We start from the raw sequence: 23,406 nt of genomic DNA on the forward strand, positions 1-23,406 counted from the left end.
CTTTGTGTAGCAATTTTAACGGCCAGTAGTGTATATACAAGGGTCACTAAAAAAGAAATGCACACTATTTTTGTAAAAATAGATATTTCATTCTGCATGTCTGAAAGTTTTACAGTGTGTAGATCCATCCTTCCCGCTTGTTTTCAAACTTAATTCAACCTGTTCCCGTGAGTGGCACTATCACAGCATGTCTTCAAGGTGGCTGCTACACTTGACGTTCTTCAGAATCAACGTGCTTTCATAGAATTCCTGTGCTGTGAAAACGAGACAGTGGGAAACATCCACAAGAGGTTGAAAAAGGTGTATGGAGATGCTGCTGTCGATCGCGGTACAGTTGGTGGGCAAGCAGGTTACGTGATGAAAGCGGGCACGGCAATATTGAGGATTGTCCTCGCAGCGGCAGGTCTTGTACTGCACACACTCCAGACAATGTGCAGAGAGTTAACGAATTGGAGACTGCTGTCAGGTGCATCACAGTGAACGAATTGTACGCTTCCTTGGGATAGGGGAAGGAAGTGTTTGCAGAATACTGATAGTGTTGGCGTTAAAAAAGGTTTGTGCCAGGTCGGTTCCCAGGATGTTGACAGTGGCTCACAAAGAAAGAAGAAAAACGGTATGCAGCGAACTTTTGGAACAGTACGAGAATGCTGGAGATGAATTTCTTGGAAGAAGTGTAACAGGTGATGAAACGTGGCTCCATCATTTTTCACCAGAGACGAAGAGGCAATCAGTGGAGTGGCATCATGCAAATTCACCCAAGAAAAAAAAAATTCAAAACCATTCCTTCTGCTGGAAAAGTTATGGCTACGGTGTTTTTCGAATCTGAAGGACTCTTGTTTGTGGACATCATGCCAAGTAGATGCATAGGTGACGACACTGAAGAAACTTCAAACTCGACTGAGTCGTGTTCGACCACATCGGCAAAAGCAGGATGTTTTACTGTTGCACGACAATGCACGGCCACATGTCAGTCAAAAAACCATGGAAGCGATCACAAAACTCGGATAGACAACACTGAAACACCCGCCTTACAGTCCTCACCTGGCTCCATAATATCATCTCTTTGGGCAACTGAAAGACTCTTCGTGGAACAAGGTTTGAAGATGATGACTCCCTTGTGCACGCTGCCAAACAGTGGCTCCAACAGCTTGGTCCAGAATTTTACCGTGCTGGTATACAGGCGCTGGTTCCAAGATGGCGTAAGGCAGTTGAGAGGGATGGAAATTATGTGGAGAAATGAAAATATTGTTCCTAAAAGATGTATCTACACACTTGAAAACTTTGAGACATGTAGAATAAAAGATGGATTTTTAACAAAATAGTGTGCGTTTATTTTGGAGTGACCCTCGTATATACAGGGTGAGTCTATTACCACCAAGTATAACTCTTGGGGATTCGTAAAAGACATTGTTTATAAAGACGTTCCAACTACACTTGAAGATACACGAGAGAGAATTGTCAGAGCATGTGTTTCGGTAAGTGCCGATGTGATAAGAAGATTGCAGCACTGCATTGATACCAATGGTCATCACTTCGAACACCTTCTGTAAATGGATGTCCATGCCACCTTTCTGATCTACGTTGACCTTCAAAGACCTTATTCTTACACATCTTGGATTCGTCTCGGTAGCCGCCATCAGAAAATAAATTCCAAACTATAGCAACCCATTTAAAAAAACAAAGTTGACCTTCATATCCATGACGCGACCCCACCTTGCAACAAAAAACCAACGTCATATTATGGCCGCCGTTGTCCCACTTTTCAGCTACTACCATACTTTCGGAGTTATTCTAGGTGGCATATACATATTACTGTCCCAGTATAGCTCCGTTAGCTCTGTCGTGCAGTATATACTCTACACGACGCAGCAACAGTAAATATTAAAAAAATAATATTAAAATACATTCAATAATTCTAATAAATTTTGTTTTTTCCAGATTGAATGATGACTCTGCCTAAAGCAGAACGAGTGGAGCTGGTACTCTTTAAGTGGACGAGAAGGATGGTCGTATCGCAAAATAGCGGTAGAATTTAACCTTCGACACCCTCATCGTCAACCTGTTTGTTTCATTGCCGTCGGGATACTAATCACCAAGTCTAAAGAAACAAGCAGTGTGATGGACAAAGCCCGTTCTGGACGACCAAAGACTTCAGACAAAGGTTTACACCAGACCAAAAGAATCGCTTCGTCGAACATCGTCGGAGTTGTGTGTTCTAAGGTCAACCATCCAAAGAATCCTGGCAGAGGAGAGATTTCATCCGTACAAGTTACAGGTATTGCATCACGTTAATGAAGATAAACCCGATGGACGCATGCAGAAATGCATAAATTGGATGAAAATATTAATTTTTCTAAGGACTGTATGTTGTTTTTGGTTTTTCGTATTTTAGAAGCTGGTTGTATGGATGGTTTCTGGAGACAAAAACAGAAAAAAAATCTGATGAGCCACAGCTGGAACTAGTTAAGTCAAACAAGTACCTCAGTGTAACAATTTCTGTGGATATCAAGCGGAATGATGACTAAAGCTGAGTCGAAATTAACTTGCTGCAGTTCAGTGGGGGAATGCAGTCATTCTGCAAATGAGATTGTTTGCTAAACAGTAGTGTGAGCCATCCTAGAATATTTGCTAAAATGTGTGGTTCCCTTTCTACAAGGACCAACAATATTATTGAATGCATTAAAAAAAAAGGGCAAGACTTACGGATACTGATTTATTTGGCTCATAAGCCAGTAGAATATGGCAGAACCCTTGGAACCCTATAAGTAGTACAATGGAAGGTGCCCTCTGCCATTACTTCACAATGGGTTAGAGAGTGTGACTGTACAAATAGATGTGTATAGAGAAAGAGCTGAGTCTCTTCGTGAGAAAACAGTTGTGTTAGAATAAAGTCCACATCCATGAAGCGCCGCAATATTGAGGTTCAAAAAATGGTTCGAATGGCTATGAGCACTATGGGACTTAACTTCTAAGGTCATCAGTCCCCTAGAACTTAGAGCTAATTAAACCTAACTAACCTAAGGACATGACACACATCCATGCCCGAGGCAGGTAGCGGTCGTGCGATTCCAGACTGTAGCGCCTAGAACCGCTCGGCCACCCCGGACGGCCCATTTCTGAGGTACCGCAGGCTATGTAGGGAAATTATATGATGAATAACAAGAGGAAATTATTATGAAATAACGTCTTTCCGTTTCTGACTCGGTATTGCGCAAAGTGTAAGGCCGCTGCAACTTACAGATAGGAACTAGATAGTTGTTGTTTGTTGTTGTTGTCTTCAGTCCTGAGACTGGTTTGATGCAGCTCTCTAGGCTACTCTATCCTGTGCAAGCTTCTTCATCTCCCAGTACTTACTGCAACCTACATCCTTCTGAATCTGCTTAGTGTATTCATCTCTTGGTCTCCCTCTACGATTTTTACCCTCCACGCTGCCCTCCAATGCTAAATTTGTGATCCCTTGATGCCTCAGAACATGTCCTACCAACCAGTCGCTTCTTCTTGTCAAGTTGTGCCACAAACTCCTCTTCTCCCCAATCCTATTCAATACCTCCTCATTAGTTACGTGATCTATCCATCTAATCTTCAGCATTCTTCTGTAGCACCACATTTCGAAAGCTTCTATTCTCTTCTTGTCCAAACTATTTATCGTCCATGTATCACTTCCATACATGGCTACACTCCATACAAATACTTTCAAAAACGACTTCCTGACACTTAAATCTATACTCGATGTTAACAAATTTCTCTTCTTCAGAAACGCTTTCCTTGCCATTGCCAGTCTACATTTTATATCCTCTCTACTTCGACCATCATCAGTCACTTTGCTCCCCAAATAGCAAAACTCCTTTACTACTTTAAGTGTCTCATTTCCTAATCTAATTCCCTCAGCATCACCCGACTTAATTCGACTACATTCCATTATCCTCGTTTTGCTTTTGTTGATGTTCATCTTATATCCTCCTTTCAAGACACTGTCCATTCCGTCCAACTGCTCTTCCAAGTCCTTTGCTGACTCTGACAGAATTACAATGTCCCCGGATCGATTCCCGGCGGGGTCAGGGATTTTCTCTGCCTCGTGATGACTGGGTGTTGTGTGCTGTCCTTAGGTTAGTTAGGTTTAAGTAGTTCTAAGTTCTAGGGGACTGATGACCATAGATGTTAAGTCCCATAGTGCTCAGAGCCATATGAACCATGAACCAATTACAATGTCATCGGCGAACCTCAACGTTTTTATTTCTTCTCCACGGACTTTAATACCTACTCCGAATTTTTCTTTTGTTTCCCTTACTGCTTGCTCAATATACAGATTAAATAACATCAGGGACAGGCTACAACCCTGTCTCACTCCCTTCCCAACCGCTGCTTCCCTTTCATGCCCCTAGATAGTAGAATTTATAAATGTGCTACTTACATACAGTTGTTTCTTTTGTTGATACGTGTCCAAGAAAAGGTATTACCATATACAGGGTGAGTCACCTAACGTTACCGCTGGATATATTTCGTAAACCACATCAAATACTGACGAATCGATTCCACAGACCGAACGTGAGGAGAGGGGCTAGTGTAACTGTTTAATACAAACCATTCAAAAATGCACGGAAGTATGTTTTTTAACACAAACCTACGTTTTTTTAAATGGAACCACGTTAGTTTTGTTAGCACATCTGAACATGTAAACAAGTACGTAATCAGTGCCGTTTGTTGCATTGTAAAATGTTAATTACATCCGGAGATATTGTAACCTAAATTTGACGCTTGAAACCTCCGACGCTCAGTTGCGTGTTGTAACAAACATCGCGTTTCTACAGAATGATCTGCCAACGTTGCTCGAAAATGTCCCACTGGAAACGCGTCGACGTATGTGGTATCAGCATAATGGTGACCCTGCACATTCCGCAATTAACACTAGGCTGACCCTTGACAGGATGTTCGACGGGCGTTTCATAGGACGTGGCGGACGCATAAATTGGCCAGCCCGTTCTCCTGATCTTTCACCTCTGGACTTCTTTCTGTGGGGTACGTTAAAGGAGAATGTGTACCGTGATGTGCCTACAACCCCAGAGGATATGAAACAACGTATTGTGGCAGCTTGCGGCGACAGTACACCATATGTACTGCAGCGTATACGACATTCATTACACCAGAGATTGCAATTGTGTGCAGCAAATGATGGCCACCACATTGAACATCTATCGGCCTGACATGTCGGAACACACTCTATTCCACTCCGTAATTGAAAACGGAAACCACGTGTGTACGTGTACCTCACCCCTCATGGTAATGTACATGTGCGTCAGTGAAAAAGACCAATAAAAAGGTGTTAGCATGTTCCAGTCTCTTCTGTACCTAAGGTCCATCACCGTTCCCTCTGGATCCCTGCGTAATTCGGTGCTCTCCGATACACAAAATCGAACAGCGTTGGAGTGGTACTCAAGCGTCAACTTTAGGTTACAATATCTCCGGATGTAATTAACATTTTACAATGCAAGAAACGGCACTGATTACGTATTTGTTTATATGTTTAGATGTGCTAACAAAACTAACGGGGTTCCATTTAAAAAAAACGTAGGTTTGTGTTAAAAAACATACTTCCGTGCATTTTTTTATGGTTTGTATTAACCAATTACACTAGCCCCTCTCCTCACGTTCGGTCTGTGGAATCGATTCTTCAGTATTTGATGTGGTTTACGAAATATATCCAGCGGTAATGTTAGGTGACTCACCCTGTATATGTGCCGCTTACAATTTATTCGATTAACATTCTAATGGAAAGAAAACTTCCTGAGGTTCCTGTGTTCTCTTCAGAGTTCTCCATCAAGCAGGAATAAACCACTAATAAGAGGAAAATATCACGACCGGTGGCTGGAATATATACACGCGGTAATGTTTCACGAGGGCCCGTCCTACCTAATTTTGGGTTAGAAATTAAAATAATGTGTTCATAAAAATGCGGGTATTAGCGCGTCGCGGCCGCGCCATCTGCCGCCCACCACGCAACAATGGCGGCTGGCCGGCCGCAAGTGATTGTTTGGGCGGCGTCACGTGACCGCGATACCATCGCGACACTGTGCATTATTCATCAGCACGCACACACGCCCCGTGAATTGTTGTATTATAAATATGAACGAGCTCCCCGCTCCGAGTTACCAGGCGAGCGGCCAAGATGTATGGGCTCGGTCGGACAGCCACGCCGAGCGGAATTAAATGGCGATGCGGTATACTGCGTACAGTACGTCACAAGATGTGATCAGATACTGACGTAAATACATCTTACGTACATGGTTTTCTCCTCAAATATATTTGACTAAAAACGGTTCAAACGGCTCTAAGCACTATGGGACTTAACATCTGAGGTCATCAGTCCCCTAGACTTAGAACTACTTAAACCTAACTAATCTAAGGACCTCACACACATCCATGCCCGAGGCAGGATTCGAACCTGCGACCGTAGCAGCAGCGCGGATCCGGACTGAAGCGCCTAGAACCGCTCGGCCACCTCGGCCAGCTATTTTGGACTGGTTACCAGAAAAAAGAGGCGTAAGAGCTCGTAATATACGAGGTACGACAATAAAGTAATGAGACTGATGTGGAAAAAAAAATGTTGGTTACCGTTTTAGTCAAGTTTAGTGTTGTCTCCTTGAAAGTAGTTCCCTTCTGATTGCACATCCTTTTCCAGTGCTTCTGCCATTGATGGTAACATTTCTGGAACTCGAATGAGATTTTCATTCTGCAGCGGAGTGTGCGCTGATATGAAACTTCCTGGCACATTAAAACTGTGTGGCGGACCGAGACTCGAACTCGGGACCTTTGCCTTTCGCGGGCAAGTGCTCTACCAACTGAGCTACCCAAGCACGACTCACGCCCCGTCCTCACAGCTTAACTTCTACCAGTACCTCGTACCTCGTCTCCTACCTTCCAAACTTTACAGAATTTCTACTGCGAACCTTGCAGAACTAGCACTCCTGAAAGAAAGGATATTGCGGAGACATGGCTTAGCCACAGCCTGGGGGAGAACTTCTGTAAAGTTTGGAAGGTAGGAGACGAGGTACTGCTAGAAGTGAAGCTGTGAGGACGGGGCGTGAGTCGTGCTTGGGTATCTCAGTTGGTAGAGCACTTGCCCGCGAAAGGCAAAGGTTCCAAGTTCGAGTCTCGGTCCGGCACACAGTTTTAATCCACCAGGAAGTTCCATTTCTGGAACTCATCTTCTATAATATCCTCCGAAACCCTCGTCACACCTTTTTGGACATCTTGTGTTGTTCGAAAATGGTGTACCTTGACCGCCGTTTCGACTCTTGCAAATAGAAAAAAGTCGCACAGAGTCGATATCTGGTCAATAAGGTGGGTGTGGTAGTACTGAAATTTGTTTTGAAATTAAAAATTGCTGTACTGACAGAGCAGTATGGAATGGCGGATTATCGTGATGCAGAATCCAATGATCAGCAATGTTGGCAAGGACACGAAGAACTCTTTTACGAAGTCTTTCTAAAATTTCCTTGTAGTAATATTGGTTAACTGTTTGTCCAGGAGGCAACCACTCTTTATGAACAATTACCTTGAAACTTCCAGGCAGATTAAAACTGTGTGCAGGACCGAGACTCGAACTCGGGACCTTTGCCTTTCGCAGGCAAGTGCTCTACCAACTGAGCTACCCAAGCACGACTCACGCCCCGTCCTCACAGGTTTACTTCTGCCAGTATCTCGTCTCCTACCTTCCAAACTTTACAGAAGCTCTCCTGCGAACCCTGCAGAGCTACTATTCCTGAAAGAAAAGTTATGGCGGACACATGGCTTAACCAAAGCCTGGGGGATGTTTCCATAATGAGATTTTCACTCTGCAGCGGACTGTGCGCTGATATGAAACTTCCTGGCAGACTAAAACTGTGTGCCGGACCGAGACTCGAACTCGGGACCTTTGCCTTTCTCGGGCAAGTGCTCTACCAACTGAGCTACCCAAGCACGACTCACGTCCCGTCCTCACAGCTTCACTTCTGCCAGTATCTCGTCTAATACCTTCCAAACTTCACGAAACTCTCCTTCGCAGTTTGGTAGAGCCCTTGCCTACGAAGGGCTAAGGTCTCGAGTTCGAGTCTCGGTCCGGCACACAGTTTCAATCTGCCAGGAAGTTTCATATCAGCCCACACTCCGCAGCAGAGTGAAAATCTCATTCTGGTAACATCCCCCAGGCTGTGGCTAAGCCATGTCTCCGGAATATCCTTTCTTTCAAGAGTGCTATTTCTGCAAGGTTCGCAGGAGAGCTTCTGTAAAGTTTGGAAGGTAGGAGACGTGATATAGGCAGAAGTAAAGCTGTGAGAAGGAGGCGTGAGTCGTGCTTGGGTAGCTCAGTTGGTAGAGCACTTGCCCGCGAAAGGCAAAGGTCCCGAGTTCGAGTGTTGGCCCGGCACACAGTTTTAATGTGCCAGGAAGTTTCATATCAGGGCACACTCCGCTGTAGAGTGAATATCTCATTCTGGGAACAATTCCCTTGGAATCAAAGAAGCACACAAGCATGCATTTCACTTTTGACTTTGACATGCGAGATTTTTTTGGTCTGGGTGATCCCTTTGAGCACCATCGCGAATTTCAGCGTTTTGCCTCTGTATCATACTGAAAAAAACAACTTTCATTACCAGTGATAACACGGCTCAACAATTCTTGACTGAATTCCGTTTGCTCTAACACAGGGCTTCCCAACGTGTCGTCCGCGGACCCCTTAGGGGTCCGCCGGCAATTTCTAGAGAGTCCGCGGCCACCTTTCACCAAATCGTGCGAAATAATGAGTAACATTATTGAATAAAAATGTGAAAAACGAATTCATCACTATTTTTCTTTTCGTGTGAAAAACATGTGTACTTTTACTTCAGGTCGTATTCCCAAGCAGCCTTTGAGGTTCCTAAGTGAGAACGCATACACAGTTTAGTGCCGGAGAAGGCGGCTTCTCTGATCGACTGTTTCGCAACAATACGGGGGTTGTTTGTGCGCCGGGTCACGGCGTTAGATGCGCTGAAACCTTTTACGCATGCACGGAGCGAGCTTTGTCGACCAATCACAGCGCGCGCTGGCACGTATGCGGCCCCAGGCATCATTAAATGTTAAGCTTGCTTTGTCAGTGCACTACCTATTTCATAAGTCGATTTTTGCCCAGTTTATTACTTCTAACATGGATCGGTGGCTGAAGTCAGGTTCATTGAACAAGGGTGCAGTTTCTCCATTGCCTTCACAACAAGGAAAGTTTCCAGTTGAAATGAATGAGGAGGGAGGATGACCAAAGGAAGAACAATCACAAAAAGCTCCACAGCCGGATTTATTATGTGAAAACGCTGCAAATACTCCATTGGTTGCAATATCCTGTAGAAGTGGAATAACCAAGAAGCGTAAGTACAACGAAAGCTATTTAGAAATGGGCTTTATAGAGACAAAGGAGGGTAAAATTCAATGTGTAATTTGTGCGCGAGTCCTTCCAAACAGTTCAATGGTTCCAGTTAAATTGCGCCGTCATTTTGAAGGTACTCACCTGGATTTCCAGGCTAAAGACATCGATTTTTTCAAAAGGAAGAGTGCTGAACTAGCTACTTCTCAGCATTGCATGAAAACTCATGCAAAAACAATTAATGAAAATTCATTAAAAGCTTCTTTCTTGGTTAGTTATCGAGTGACAAAAACAGGCAAAGCACATACCATTGTAGAAAATCTCGTAAAGCCATGTGTTAATGATATATTTTCTTGCATGCTAGACGAAAAGGCAGTAAAGCTTGTATCTTCGGTGCGATTATCAAACAATACTGTCAAGAGACGCATTGTTGACATGTCAAATTATGTGAAAGACACTCTTGTTTCTAGCATCCAACACAATTCATTTTCTCTGCAGATAGATGAATCTACTGATGTTGCAGGATTACTGATTTTATTGGCTTTTGTCCATTATGAATATTCTGGATGTTTTGAGGAGGACCTCTTATTGTGCAGACCACTACCTGCAAACACAACAGGTGCTGAAATATTCCGTCAATTGGATGATTTTTTAAGGACTAACGAGTTTCATGGTGTATTTGCATAGATGTGTACACAGATGGTGCAAAAGCTATGACGGGTCCTACAGACGGAGCAATAACAAAAATAAAAGAAAACGCCAAGAACTGCAGCAGTAGTCATTGTGCTCTCCACAGATACGCTTTAGCTACGAAACAAATGCCTGTTACGTTCAAGAAAGTTTTAGACGAATACATTCAAAATATTAACTACATAAAATCAAGGCCGTTAAAGTCAAGACTTTTCACAATACTGTGTGAAGATATGGGAAGCCTTCATCGTTCCCTGCTTCTCCACACAGAAGTGAGGTGGCTCTCACTTGGGAATGCACTCTCTCGGTTGAACGAATTAAGATTGGAAGTCTTAGCTTTCCTTTTGCAGCTTGACACCAAATTAGCAGACCTTATTAATGACGAAAATTGGCAATGTATACTTGTCCATTTGTCAGATATTTTCTCCAAAATGAATGAAATGAAAATTTCACTCCAAGGGCAAAGTGAATCAAAGGTCACTGCTATCGACAAAGTTCGAGCATTCAAGAGGAGTGTCGAGGAGGGGGAGGTCAAGTGTTTTCCTCTTCTCAAGGAGTTTTTGAAAAACAAAACATTGGCGCATGGGAAGAATTTGTTTCATCAAATCCTGGAACATCTCCGAAGCTTGATGTCATTGTTGGAGCATTATTTCCCAACAGCTGAAGATGAGAAGCTACAGAAATACGAATGGGTGGTCAACCCAAAAAGCCGAACATTCTATCATCAAATGAATATGAGTTGTTGATAGAAATTGCCACAGACCCTACCTTGAAATCAAGTTTCGACATTGACTGTTACTCATACTTCTGGATCCGTTTGGATAACAAGAAATACTACCCCCTTGTTGAAAAGGCTAAACATGTACTTCTTGCGTTTGCCACAACATACACGTGTGAGTCTGGATTCTCGATCTATGCTGCCCACAAAACTAAGTACCGAGGCTGTCTAGATGCGGAACCAGACATTCGTCTCCAGTTGTCAAGAAATGAACTCAACTTTTCAAAATTGTGTCAGCAGCAGCACCCTCAACCATCACATTAGGATTCCATTATTATTCCTACAGACTCATCTATAGTAAAGAAGAAAGCATTTTTCTTGGTAGACGCTCAGTGAACGTACCTGAGCTATAGCTTTGTAGGAATTTTGTTTCTGTCTTCTATCATTTACAAAATAATTACTAACTGACTTCTGTTGGCATTGCTATTTTTGTTAAGAAAATTAAAATGATCTCTAAAACTAATTTCTTTTCTTTATAATATATTCCGTCCTCTCAGTTAAAAATATGGCCTGCCTGTACTTCAATTACAATTACTTGCTATTTCTCTGACACTGCATTATGGCAACTGGCTGTGAGCGTAAACAAATGAGGGCTTTTCACGTGCCACCTTGTAAAAGGTAAGCCTCCTCTGCCAGAATTGTTTCCTTTGAGAAAAGAAGTCTTACGTTCTGTGAAATGCTTTGTCTTCTTATATAGAAGTAAGAGAGTCTGTTTGTTTGTTTTCCTAATTTGTTTACAGTCGAGGCTGACTGCCACGATATAGTGTCCAAGTAGTAATTGAAGTTGTCAGCTGTGGCTAAACCGTTGCCACGCCACCTGCCAGTTGCCAGCTACCAACTGACAGTACACTGTTGCCACGCCGCCTGCTAGCTGCCGGCTATGGACTGACAGCTGCCCTTCAGTAGATACGCAAAGACGTAAAAATTACTAGACTTTCCGAGCTGTTTACATGGGCACGAAGCCGCCAGGAGTGGCCGTGCGGTTATAGGCGCTACAGTTTGGAACCGCGTGACCGCTACGGTCGCAGGTTCGAATCCTGCCTCGGGCATGGATGTGTGTGATGTCCTTAGGTTAGTTAGGTTTAACTAGTTCTAAGTTCTAGGGGACTGATGACCACAGTAGTTAAGTCCCATAGTGCTCAGAGCCATTTGAACCATTTGAACCATGGGCACGAAAATCGATTGTGGAACTGGAAAATGGCTTTATAAAAGCAAATTTCCAGAATCGATATTGAAGTGTTTACCTGACCAATCAAAAGCGGAACTGGGTCATCGGCTTACGAAATCCGGTTTTGGAAACGCATGTAAACTGGGTGAATGTATTCCCACACATTGCACAACAGATGTCAAAATAGTCCTATAAGGGCTATTCCTTTGCCTCTTTTCTTTCATGATGTGTTTGTATCCCGAATCTTGGGTTTGCCTCTTTCCATCACAGCTGTGTGGAATGGCCGCGCAGTCAAAGGCGCTGTGTCGCCGTGGATTGCGTGGCCGCTCCCGCCGGAAGTTCGAGTCCTCCTCGGGCATGTGTGTGTGTGTGTGTGTGTGTGTTGTCATTATAGGTTAATAGTGTGTAAGACTAGGGACTGATGACCTCAGCAGTCAAGTCCCATAGACTTTACATACATTTGAACATTATTCTTCGGATTTCACGAAAAACCGCACACACACACACACACACACACACACACACACACACACGACTGCTACGAAATATGCATGCTCCTTACACAACAGTAGCCAAACAGTGGAAGTGAACAGGCCACAAGCGGCAGCTTGTAAACAGTGAACAGTTTGGACATGATGTTGATTGCTCTTGGAGGAAGGCAGCTACAACGTGTGAAATTACCAAGTAATTTTAATCAGGCTATAGTGTGTTGAACAAAGGGAGTAAATCCACTAGTAAGTGTCTGGATACAGTGGGAATTCAAATTGGATCGTTAATTTCAAGTTGTTTTCATTCATCTCTAAAACAAAGACTATTGATACTTCGGGGGGGGGGGGGGGGGAGGGAGGGTCATTGGGAACATGGCACTTGCATTAAGAAGCTTTCAGTTCCCATGGGTTTAGCTCTGAAATTTAAAGTTACTGTGCTCTTGACTGACTAGGGGTCCGCCATGGATTTTCGACTGAAGGAGGGGTCCGCCAGCTGAAAATGTTGGGAAGCCCTGCTCTAACAGATCGGCTGCCACATATTTCCGTGTTTCTCGCTGTTGTGGTGTGAGATTTTTGGGGACCGTTTTTGCACAAATCTTTGTCATACCAAGATCTTCAGTTATTACTAGACGAACTGTTTCTCGATTGATGTTCAGTTCTTCTGCAATCATTTTCACTGATGACCTTCAATCAGATCGTACGAGTTCACGCACCCTGGCCAAGTTGACATCCGTCCGTCAGGTTGATGGTCGTCCACTGTGGTCTACATCTTCAATATTCGTTCTGCCTTCACTAAACATTTTACGCCAACGAAAAACTTGAGCTCTTGATATAACCTATTCTCCGAAAGTCTTCTGAAGCTTACCATAAGTTGTCGTCGCGTTTTCACCTAATTTAACGCAAAAAGAAATGGCATACCGTTGCGCAATATTGTGCAGCTCCATTTCCGTGACGAGAGACACAAACATATGTTAACTTATTACAGCACAACTCACGACTGAGCAGTTGCATCGATGTGCCACTTGGACTGGAAGCAGCTTATAGACCAAGGTCAAAGATATTGTGCCTATGCAAGTCTGTAGGATTGCCACATCTTCCACAGAAAATCAGTCTCATTACTTTATTGTCGCACCCCGTATATACCTGGTGGATATTAATAAAACCGAAAACTGCAGGGACTGATTCCTGGCTGGAAATTAAGGAGAAAAGGTCCTATGAACATGTGTCCCGAGATGCATCGTTGCTACGGTAAATGGCGCTGTTGAATGAAAGGTTCTCTGACAACGTGTCGTGTGTTCATTGTATGTTGTATGTGCGATTGACGCAGCGTACTGTAAAGCAGCAAAAAGGTCTGGTATTCATGTCAGGAACAAGCCGAGATGGTGTTTGTGAACGGCCAAGCAGACGAGGCAACACGGCTTTAACAGAACAAGTACCCTCACATACACACAATGGCACTTCGTCTTACACGAATTTGGCGGGCCACTTGTCTGGAGCTTGTACTAGGATTCATCTCAACATCCTGCTGAACCAGACCTCCAAATCTGGTACAGGTCACGCACAGACCGCTGCCTCGCTGCACCTTCGTCTGTCCGAAAGGACCCATGAACTCACAAATATTGTGTGACATGGTTGATATCTGTGAGGGTACTTTTTTTGGTGCAGCATTGCCCCTTTCGAGCGTTTCCATCTGCTTGACCGTAAGCAGACACTATCTCGGCTTGTTCTCGACATGAACACCGGACCATTCTACTGCTTATAGTACGCTACGTCAATCACATAGTCTACAACACACAAGAAACGCATGGCACGTGGTCAGAGAAACCCTTATTCGTCAGCGCCACCTACCGCGCAACGATGCATGTTCACTGGACCTTGCTTCCTCCATTTCCACATTTTCGCCCTGTACGTATAAGTGGCCCGCACAATCGGCTAAGACGGACTCAGTACTATACTAAACGATGACTCGAAGTGGACTTTACAACTCTGGAATGGTGTAGAAATTTACTGACAAGTCTTACAGAATCGGTAGATGTGTCATTTTGTAGCAAACTTAAAGTTTAGCAAAAAAGTGCAAGGGTCATTTTGGTTCTATGTGACTTCCATCTGCGATGAGGCAAACATCCCACCGGCAATCAATTTCTTCCCACACTCGGTGAAGCAAATCGGGTGTAACTTATGCAACGGTAGCGTAGATTCGATTTTTCAGGTCGTTGAATTGTTTGGTAGAGGAGGAACTTGTATACGGTCTTTAATGGAGCCCCAGGGAAAGAAATCCAGTGTTTCAATTCTGGACAATGAAATGCCCATGCGATTAGCCCCTGGCGGCCAGTCTACCGACGTGGGAAGCGATTCTCGAGGAAACCTCGAACTTCCGTGAGGAATGGGGTACTGATGCGCTACGTGAATCATACTGAGGTTGTTTGCTACAAAATGACATCTATCGATTCTGTAAGTTATCTCAGTAAATTTCTATATCATTCCAATGTTGTTAAGTTCCGGTATTTATATTCTTTTACTTGTGTCCACTGTCCTGCAGTAGTTTAGTAAGGACAACATTTAAGAATCAGGACCATTACTGGATTCATTTATTCACCACGATCGGGGATGAGGCCTGTTGTGGCATTCTCAAGTTACTGTTGTAATGACGTAAACTGCTTAAAGACAATTTCATCTTTAAGAATGCACACTGTTCTACCTCACTAGGAAGTGCATGATGTTAAGAACATTTCCTCTGACAGCTGATAAAACTGTTGTTTTACACACAACCGGTTTCGCGGCCTAAAGCCACATCATAAGGTGCAACAGTGTTAAATTGTATTATACTTACTTACTTTACTTTATTTTATGCGATCAGGCCCAATGGACAGCGCGCTGCTTTGAGAGATTGCCTCCATTTCAGCCTGTCTTCGGCTGCTTTCTGCCATCCTTCCAGCAGTCCCACTCTCTGAAGGTCTTTGGATACGCAGTCACTCCGTCGAATTCTAGGTCTTCCTATGGGCCTTCTGCTGGTTGGCTTGGTGTTGAGTACAGTGGTAAAAGCGATTACCTGCATGTAGTCTTGCCTGTATTTCCATTTTACTGGATGGTTCATCTCTGAATATTGCGCCCAGCGCGCAACAAGTTCCGTGTAATTGTGTTCTAAATAAAAATTAACCATGTTAAATAATTTTTTTATTCATTTTGCATACCCCTATCTCAGAGTGTCCCTAGGTATGGCAACCCTATCTGTACACCTTATTCGGGACCAGCTGAAATGCCAGACGCCGGCATGTCATTCTATACATAATTTGGAGATGATTGTTCAAGATTTGACGGCCCAGCTGCCTCAGGACGACATGAAACGTCTAATCAACTCGATGCCGGACCATATTGTGGCATGTACTGCAGCAAAATGTCGTCCAAAGCGTTATTGATGTTGCACTGCACGAAATTTGTCTATTTGTACTCACTTTATTTGTTTACTTGTCTTGATTTTGGGATCAAGAGAACCTCACGACTGGTAAATTTCATTTCGATCCGATGCTCCTCTGCCGGTGCGTTATTTTACGTTTTGTTGAGTGCATATTATATTCCTGCGGGATTTTAGAGTATCAGTTTAAGCTTACGCATAACATAAAATTTTTATACCAACAACTAACATGCTAAAAATCTACTGCGACTTCTCCTAGCTCGCGCCTAGCAATGTCAATGACGGAATGGTTTGTGTCGTGTAGCACGCCATTGGTTCCATCCCTGCCAGTGCCATTTTCAACACACATAACTGTGACACGTCACGTCGCGTGCAGATCGCGTACCAGGATTATCTTAGGCAGCACAAATCTATAGACTGTACTGAGGTGAAGCAGGCGATGTAACTCACCTGTCCTGCTGCCTGTGCGTTGTTTGGGTCACCCGACTCCTTCCCCCAGGAGCACTTGACGGTCTGTCCGTTGATGTCCGTGTTGTGCACGGCCACGATGGCGTGCGTAGCCGACTCTTTGGTGGAGAACCTGCAACACACATAACAATTGCCGTTACAAGCTTTCCAAAGCCGTGTTTACGATGTAAAGACCCCTACAGTCAGAGGCGCCGAAAGAAGTTCCTGACAGCCGCTGTGGGATTGGCCCGGCTGCTTCGCACGTCTACCTCAGCCAATCACGTAATTCGACCACAGAGTAAATATCTCTGGAGTGAGCATTCACATACGCAGAACAGATTTTGTGTTGTCAACATACATTGCCGGCCTGGTCACGTGATCTCGGGACGTGGTGTGTTTGTCCCTGTATATTTAGAATGTCACTACATCCCTAGTGCAGACGGATTCTTTTCGTACGTGTCGTGGAATATTTATATATGTTGCGCAGACATTTTAACAGTATCCATTTGATACCGGGAATAAACCAGCTACCTAACTTTTAAGGGCAAGTGATATTACATTCTGCTTCTTTGCGATAGGTGTCACAGTTCAGATGCACTCGATTTCTGGTAGTTTTCGGTATGATACGGCACTTTATAGTATTAACGAGCCTGACGTACATTTTTGCAGTGATAGTCCTTGTCCTACGAAACGACTTGACAGTACGCTAGTACTTTTGCAAGTGTCCGAAATACACCGAATTTGTCGCACGTTAGCGATTATATCCCTGCTAATTCGTCCTTTTTTCTTGTATTTCTGCGTATTTATTTTCTCGTTTATGCGACCTAAAGCACAATTTTTCTTACTGGTGGCACTTTGACATATTTATTTAACGCATTTTAAGTACTTGATCCCAGTTTATTAAATAAATAGTAGACTGAGTAATCTATATACATAACCGACAAGTCACTGATAAATGCATGGAGGATAGTATTTACTGAAACAACTAACCATTCCCTTTCCTGTTCCACTAGCAAATTTACCAGAGGAAGCGATTGTTTGTAAGGTTTTGTACGAGCCGTAATATCTGTTATATAGTCATAAAATCGTAGAAAATAGGTCTACAGAATCAAGCCTTAATTATAAGGCGTCTCGAAATTTTTAAACATATACAGTGTCTCTTACTAATATGATAACTATAATTAGAGCTACATGGTATGTACCCATGAAAAGTTACTATCCCTCATTTCACATATTTTTCTTTGCATCCGTAGCAACAACAGTAATTCACCCTCGCTAATACACTATCAACAAACGGTGAAACACAACAAAAACTCGTGATATTATAAACTTCAAACGCTGCAGAAAGCACACACACACAGCGAAGTCCCGAAGACACGTGACAATCCTGGTTTAATGTTGACAACATGCGCAGTACGCAATGCTCACTCCAGAGATATTTACTCAACGAATTCGACTCAACGTGGCTATGGCAACGCCTCATCGTTGTAGCAACTCAATAGACCACTATTGTCTTCGCAGGCCGTATGCGGCTCAGTCGAAAGCTGGCAATAACGCTCCCAGCTGTCAGGGTTTCTCTTTCGCCGTCTCTGTTATAGAGCGAGGACGTGCTAAAGAATGATGCCTCCGAACTTTTTATGTGAAAACTCTTAAAGGTTTTAAAAAAAATAAAACAAACGTTGTTAACAGTGTACATCTTTATTCTTTGTGTCTACAATTTTATTTCTCACCCTGGCGACGAAGCCGGCCGCGGTGGTCTAGCGGTTCTAGGCGCTCAGTCCGGAACCGCGCGACTGCTACGGTCGCAGGTTCGAATCCTGCCTCGGGCATGGATGTGTGTGATGTCCTTAGGTTAGTTAGGTTTAAGTAGTTCTAACTAAGTCCTAGGGGACTGATGACCACAGATGTTAAGTCCCATAGTGCTCAGAGCCATTTGAACCATTTGAACCTGGTGACGAACACATTTCTCCCAACCTCAGCCCAGTTTGACTTTGTGGACGAAGCGACATCACTCCTGCTGCACCGCTTCATCACTATCAAAGTGAAGTCCCCGAAAGGGTTCCTTAAGTTTTAGAAACAGATGAAAGGACAGGGTCAGATCGGGCCGGTACGGAGGATGGTCGATGACGGGTAGAGAAAAGTATCGGACTGTTGCAGTTGTCGCAGCGCTTTTTTGTCGTCAGGCATTGTCATTCTAAAGGAGAGGGTGTTTACGAACTCTTAGAATTCGATACTCGACTACAGGACGCTCTTCCCCATGCACCAAAGCAGTTACGTTAACACACTGTCATTTTACACGCTACAATTCGGAGCCCCCTAGACGCAAGCGGGAAAGTCGGCCGAGTAATACACGGGACATTGTTATAACTGGTACTGAAAACAGAATAAAAAATTCGTAGTCATTACTTTTCAGAACGCCCTCCTGTTTTCTGCAGTTTTAAGATTCAAAGCCGTTAACGTAACGTTTAAAATGTAAAAAATGGTTCAAATGGCTCTGAGCACTATGGGACTGAACGTCTGAGGTTACCAGTCCCCTAGAACTTAGAACTACTTAAACCTAACTAACCTAAGGACATCACACACAGCCATGCCCGAGGCAGGATTCGAACCTGCGACCATTGCGGTAGCGCGTTTCCAGACTGTAGCGCCTAGAACCACTCGGCCACCCCGGCCGGCGTTTAAAGTGTATTATCTACTCCTTCTGCAAGGAGGATCCTACAGCTGTCACCGTATCTCAGTCGCCGAACTCCTAGATCTCGCTTGTTTTTCTTTTCTCAAATGCTTCTTGGATGCTCCTAGGAGGCTGCCACGAAAGTATTCTCCTTGGTCACCTTTCTTCTACCATTCTTTTGAGGTGCCCTAACAATCCAAGCTGCCTTTCTTTTATTCTATCCTTAATACTACAATGATCTGCATTCTCTGTATCATCAGCGTATGCACATGTCTGGGTTGACTTCGTGCCTGGGTAATCAGATATATGAAGCTTTCGAATCGCTGCTTCAAGAGTCAGATTAAAAAACACTGTATAGTGGACGTCAGCTAGTTTGACTCCTTTACTAACGTTTACTGAGTTCTCCATCCCCTCACACTGCAGCCTAGGAACCAGCCAATGTTGCCTGAGTATGTAAAACTTACTTAGACGGTATACCAAACAGTAACAAATCAGTCAACATTTCTGCTGTATCGAGACTGTCAAAACAAACAATTGAAATTCTGAAATAACTCGATACATTATTGAAGCTACAGAATTATTCACAACACTCTTTCTCGAATTTTTTTCCATCGTTGTTGATACACATCGTCAGATGACCTGGAACGTTTGTACAACGTTAAGTTTAGTAACCATCACTTGTTGATGGCCTAGCTGACCCGTGTAATCCGCTCAAGAGGTTTCCGTAAACTGTAGACAGCCTTCCTTGTAGGTGGAACAATGTGGAAATTATTATTCCACACGTTTCTTATTAAATTATGACCAGCTTTGAACGAAATTTTTACGGAAGAACTCGTTCTTCTTAGAAAACATCTTCACAACGGGTTAGAATCAACAGCGAACAATGACAGAGATGTCTGATTTAATAGCAATGCACTCTGGTGTTTGTACCTATAATTACACGAAGAATAAGATTACCTTGATGTTTGCGATGGGTTGTGATGGGTAGAGACATTTAGCAACCCCGTATAACGTCGCCTACCCCGTACAGAAATGGAAAAAAGGCAACAGGAAAAGGACAAGAATAATAATTTTAAATTTGTGAGGTGCCAGTCTGTTTGTGGTCCAGGCCATAGGCATCCGCAATGGGCGTCTTCTGTCGCAGTTCAGTCATTGGTCACTTAAAACAAGCTGTCGAAACAGCATCTGATTCTACTGACTACACGTCACGGAAGCCTTTGCCACCATTGCTCAGTGTTACACGTAGTAACAGCTGCTGTGGAGTCCTCAGCTGTTTTTGCGTGTCGCCTATAACGGAGCGGCAGCCGGCAGTCGATGTGAACGTTTCACCGGCCAGTGACAGATGTCAGGTGACAAGCAATTTTAATCAGACTATAACTGCAAATTAGAAGTAAATAAACGATATTAAAATAATAAGCACTCTTTGCCACATGCTTCGTAGAATGTATACACAGATATAAGTGGATTATAATGTGGCAGGGAGCGAATCGAACCGATGTGGCGGCTTGCTGACTATCAGTTATAGTTGGTAAATACAGCCACGTTATTTCTCCTTATTGGTTAAGATTGATTTTAAAAAAAAAATTAAAAAAAAATATTTATGCCCCATTCGTACACGTAAAGATAGTTTTGCACGACACACGTGACTTATATAGCTTTTTAAAATTGTATATATAAATCGGAAACTTCTGTCTTAATACTCTTCTGGCCACATTAACGACGCTACATACAGCCACCTATCTTCATTCTTAATTATTCAGCTCTGCGGCACTGCTGGCACAAAATAGGTTAACGTTTTTGTTTCCTTTATCGTTATTCCGTATCTTCGTTGGCACGATAATCTCCTTTTTGCATTGCTTGACTGTAAATTGCAGTTCATTTCTAGTTCTGAATCGTCTAAAACATTATAATGAAAAGTTCAATAATATTATATTTTAAAATAAAATACAAATTTAAATAAATTCCGTAATCACTGAGTTTCAGTGCTGATGCAATTAATTTGGTTATACGAAGGAACCCGGCTTAGGTTGCAAACATAATATGATACCGCTAAAAGGAACTTTCTGCAGTGGTATCAGGCGAGACAGATGGCAGTGCCACCTTGCAGTTCCTCCAGCTACTGCCGCGCCTTGTAGTTCAAGGAGTCCTCCAGAGATAGCAGGCAAAGTGCGAGGCGCTTTCGACTTTCTTCCGCCAGATGGTGCGCATGTCGTTCGCGTTAAACGAAGTGACGAGTCCGACACTACGTGCTTCAGGATGTTAATAAACTTCATTTTAATTCGATGTAAACTGGTACGTACTGCATTCTTCGTGCAGCCGTCGGCCCTCCGGCAAATCTGTGATCCTCAAGTGACGTCTGTGAAACAATGAAAGTGGTAAAGCCTCCGGACTGCCTCGCACCGCTATCCTAAGCCTCTAGCGGAAAATGACGAATGAGTGATATTGCCGACGTCCGTGATTGATATAAGCCATCATCTCGCTCGCGTTCGGAGGAAATAATGTGAATAAATATCGTAGCGTCAATGACGATATGGATGGCGCAATATTTCTGAGAGGTGTGCGCCGCCAGCTCCGCTGTTTTATAGCTATAGCTGCCGCCTCGTCCGCGCTTTGTGCTGAGCGAGTAATGCTTTAATCAATTAGAATGCGACGCCTTCGCGTGTGTGACTTAACGGATGACTGACGCAACAGCTAGCAAGCGACAGCTACACCACAAAAAAGGTGATGCCAGAAAAAGCGAATCTGTTGTGAAAGGCAAACGCGGTGGGTTCCCGGGAACTGTAATCTTTAGTACTTAACTAGAAAGCTTAAAGATTCCTATAAATGTATTCTTCAGTCACGCAGAAGCAGTTTGCCAGAGAAAATTGCTTTATTTACTCTTGGGCTGGGTTTCCATCAAGACGATTAATATTCTCCGCCAAGTTCAGTACCAACAATAAATCCTTGAAGTCTTTGTAGCGACTGTTTGTAGACCCAGCGTTAAATAGAACGTTCCATATTACGGGCGGTGGTAAATATGGCTAACGACAATGTACAATACTAAGTTCTCTACTGAGAAAAGGTTGCCCAAATATTGGCTCCTTAGACAGGCCTCTGCAACATCATTTAAGACAACCGGTAGGAGAATTTCTTGTACACTACAGCCCTACCTTCAAAACGTTTCCTTTATACGTAAAGTTTCATTTAAAATGTTAATACAATTAATTATTGATGAACATACGAAAAATTATCCACTTACACATTTTTAAATCACGCAAACTCAGTGGCGAGTCCAGGATTTTGGTCAGCTCATAAAAATGTTCTATCATTGGGACGTTCCCAGATTCTCTGGAGTAAACGAAAGTGTTTTCTTGATCTATTATGATAATACTTAAAATTAACTGTAAAAAAAGATTTTATGTAGTTTATTATGTTACTGTGACTGAAACTTTCAGACACTTGAAAACAATAAAAGTCTTCGAGATTTTTTGTAATCGCAGTTTTTAAAGTTTAAGCCACATACTTTTAATTTCAAATATCATTGTTCATTGCAAAGTTAGTACACCTTACAAAAGCCCGCTGGTGTGCTAGCTTCGATCTCTACACAGTGGTAGAAGTCGCCAGATTGACCATTTCAGCACTATTGAACAGAATGCGACAGCGACAAAAATTTGAAGACTTAAGTCTGAAAGCTACGTTGCAAACAAATGGTCTTTTTTTTTATTTTGAGATCAGGAAGAAACAGGCACAGGCATTGTGCTGAATAATTGGGAGAGCGGTGGGGGGATCTGCAGACACCATTGCCCCCTTCCCCCCTCCCCTCCACCGCTGGATTCGGTAGTTCCCGGCTTCTTGGATTTTACATGTTAAATTTATCAGCCATTTATTTCAATCCCGAGATGATATTTCGAGGTATTTTGTCATATGCCTTTTCATTACTGGGTTCAGTCTGTAAATTCTGATGATGTGTAATCTTCAGATAAAAGTAGTTCGCAACAACTAGAACCGATTAGCTAAATACTTGTTAATATTTCGATCAAGGTAAATAAATTTATAGTGAACCAAGATTAGTATTGCATTTTTTTTCCATGCTCGAAATATATGCAATACTATACAGAATCTAAATTTTGGGGGACTGCAAATTGAAGGTAATTAATGTATGGGGTGTTTTTTTTCATAGAATTCTACTTATTCACTTACATTACTGTTATCCCCTTCGTTTTAGATACCGAATACCAGTTGTAAAGAAGTTGAGAAAGGCGTGACTTTGGAAGGAATGTATGTCAGCGAGCGCGCATCTCAATGTTTCCGTAGTCTACTCCTATTCTGTGTTCAAAGTAGCTTCTGTAACGAAGGTAGCGTGTTTTCCATTTTTTCCTTAATTAATACTATTTACGTTACAGGAA

The 23,406-nt window shown here is 43.1% G+C and overlaps 1 protein-coding gene and 1 non-coding gene across 2 annotated transcripts in view; both read right to left on the bottom strand.

Moving 5' to 3' along the window:
• LOC124613947 (nucleolysin TIA-1) overlaps window positions 1-23,406 on the bottom strand; it is a 984,833-nt gene that overhangs the window by 36,675 nt on the left and 924,752 nt on the right. The window contains exon 5 of the mRNA XM_047142709.1: window positions 16,354-16,483. Coding sequence (XP_046998665.1) covers window positions 16,354-16,483 — 130 coding nt within the window. The remainder of the gene's footprint in view (window positions 1-16,353; window positions 16,484-23,406) is intronic.
• Window positions 7,883-7,957, bottom strand: Trnas-aga. The gene has a single exon. It is a non-coding gene; the product is annotated as a tRNA-Ser (tRNA).

Source organism: Schistocerca americana, chromosome 4, assembly GCF_021461395.2.
Source record: "Schistocerca americana isolate TAMUIC-IGC-003095 chromosome 4, iqSchAmer2.1, whole genome shotgun sequence".
Taxonomy (NCBI): Eukaryota; Metazoa; Arthropoda; class Insecta; order Orthoptera; family Acrididae; genus Schistocerca; species Schistocerca americana.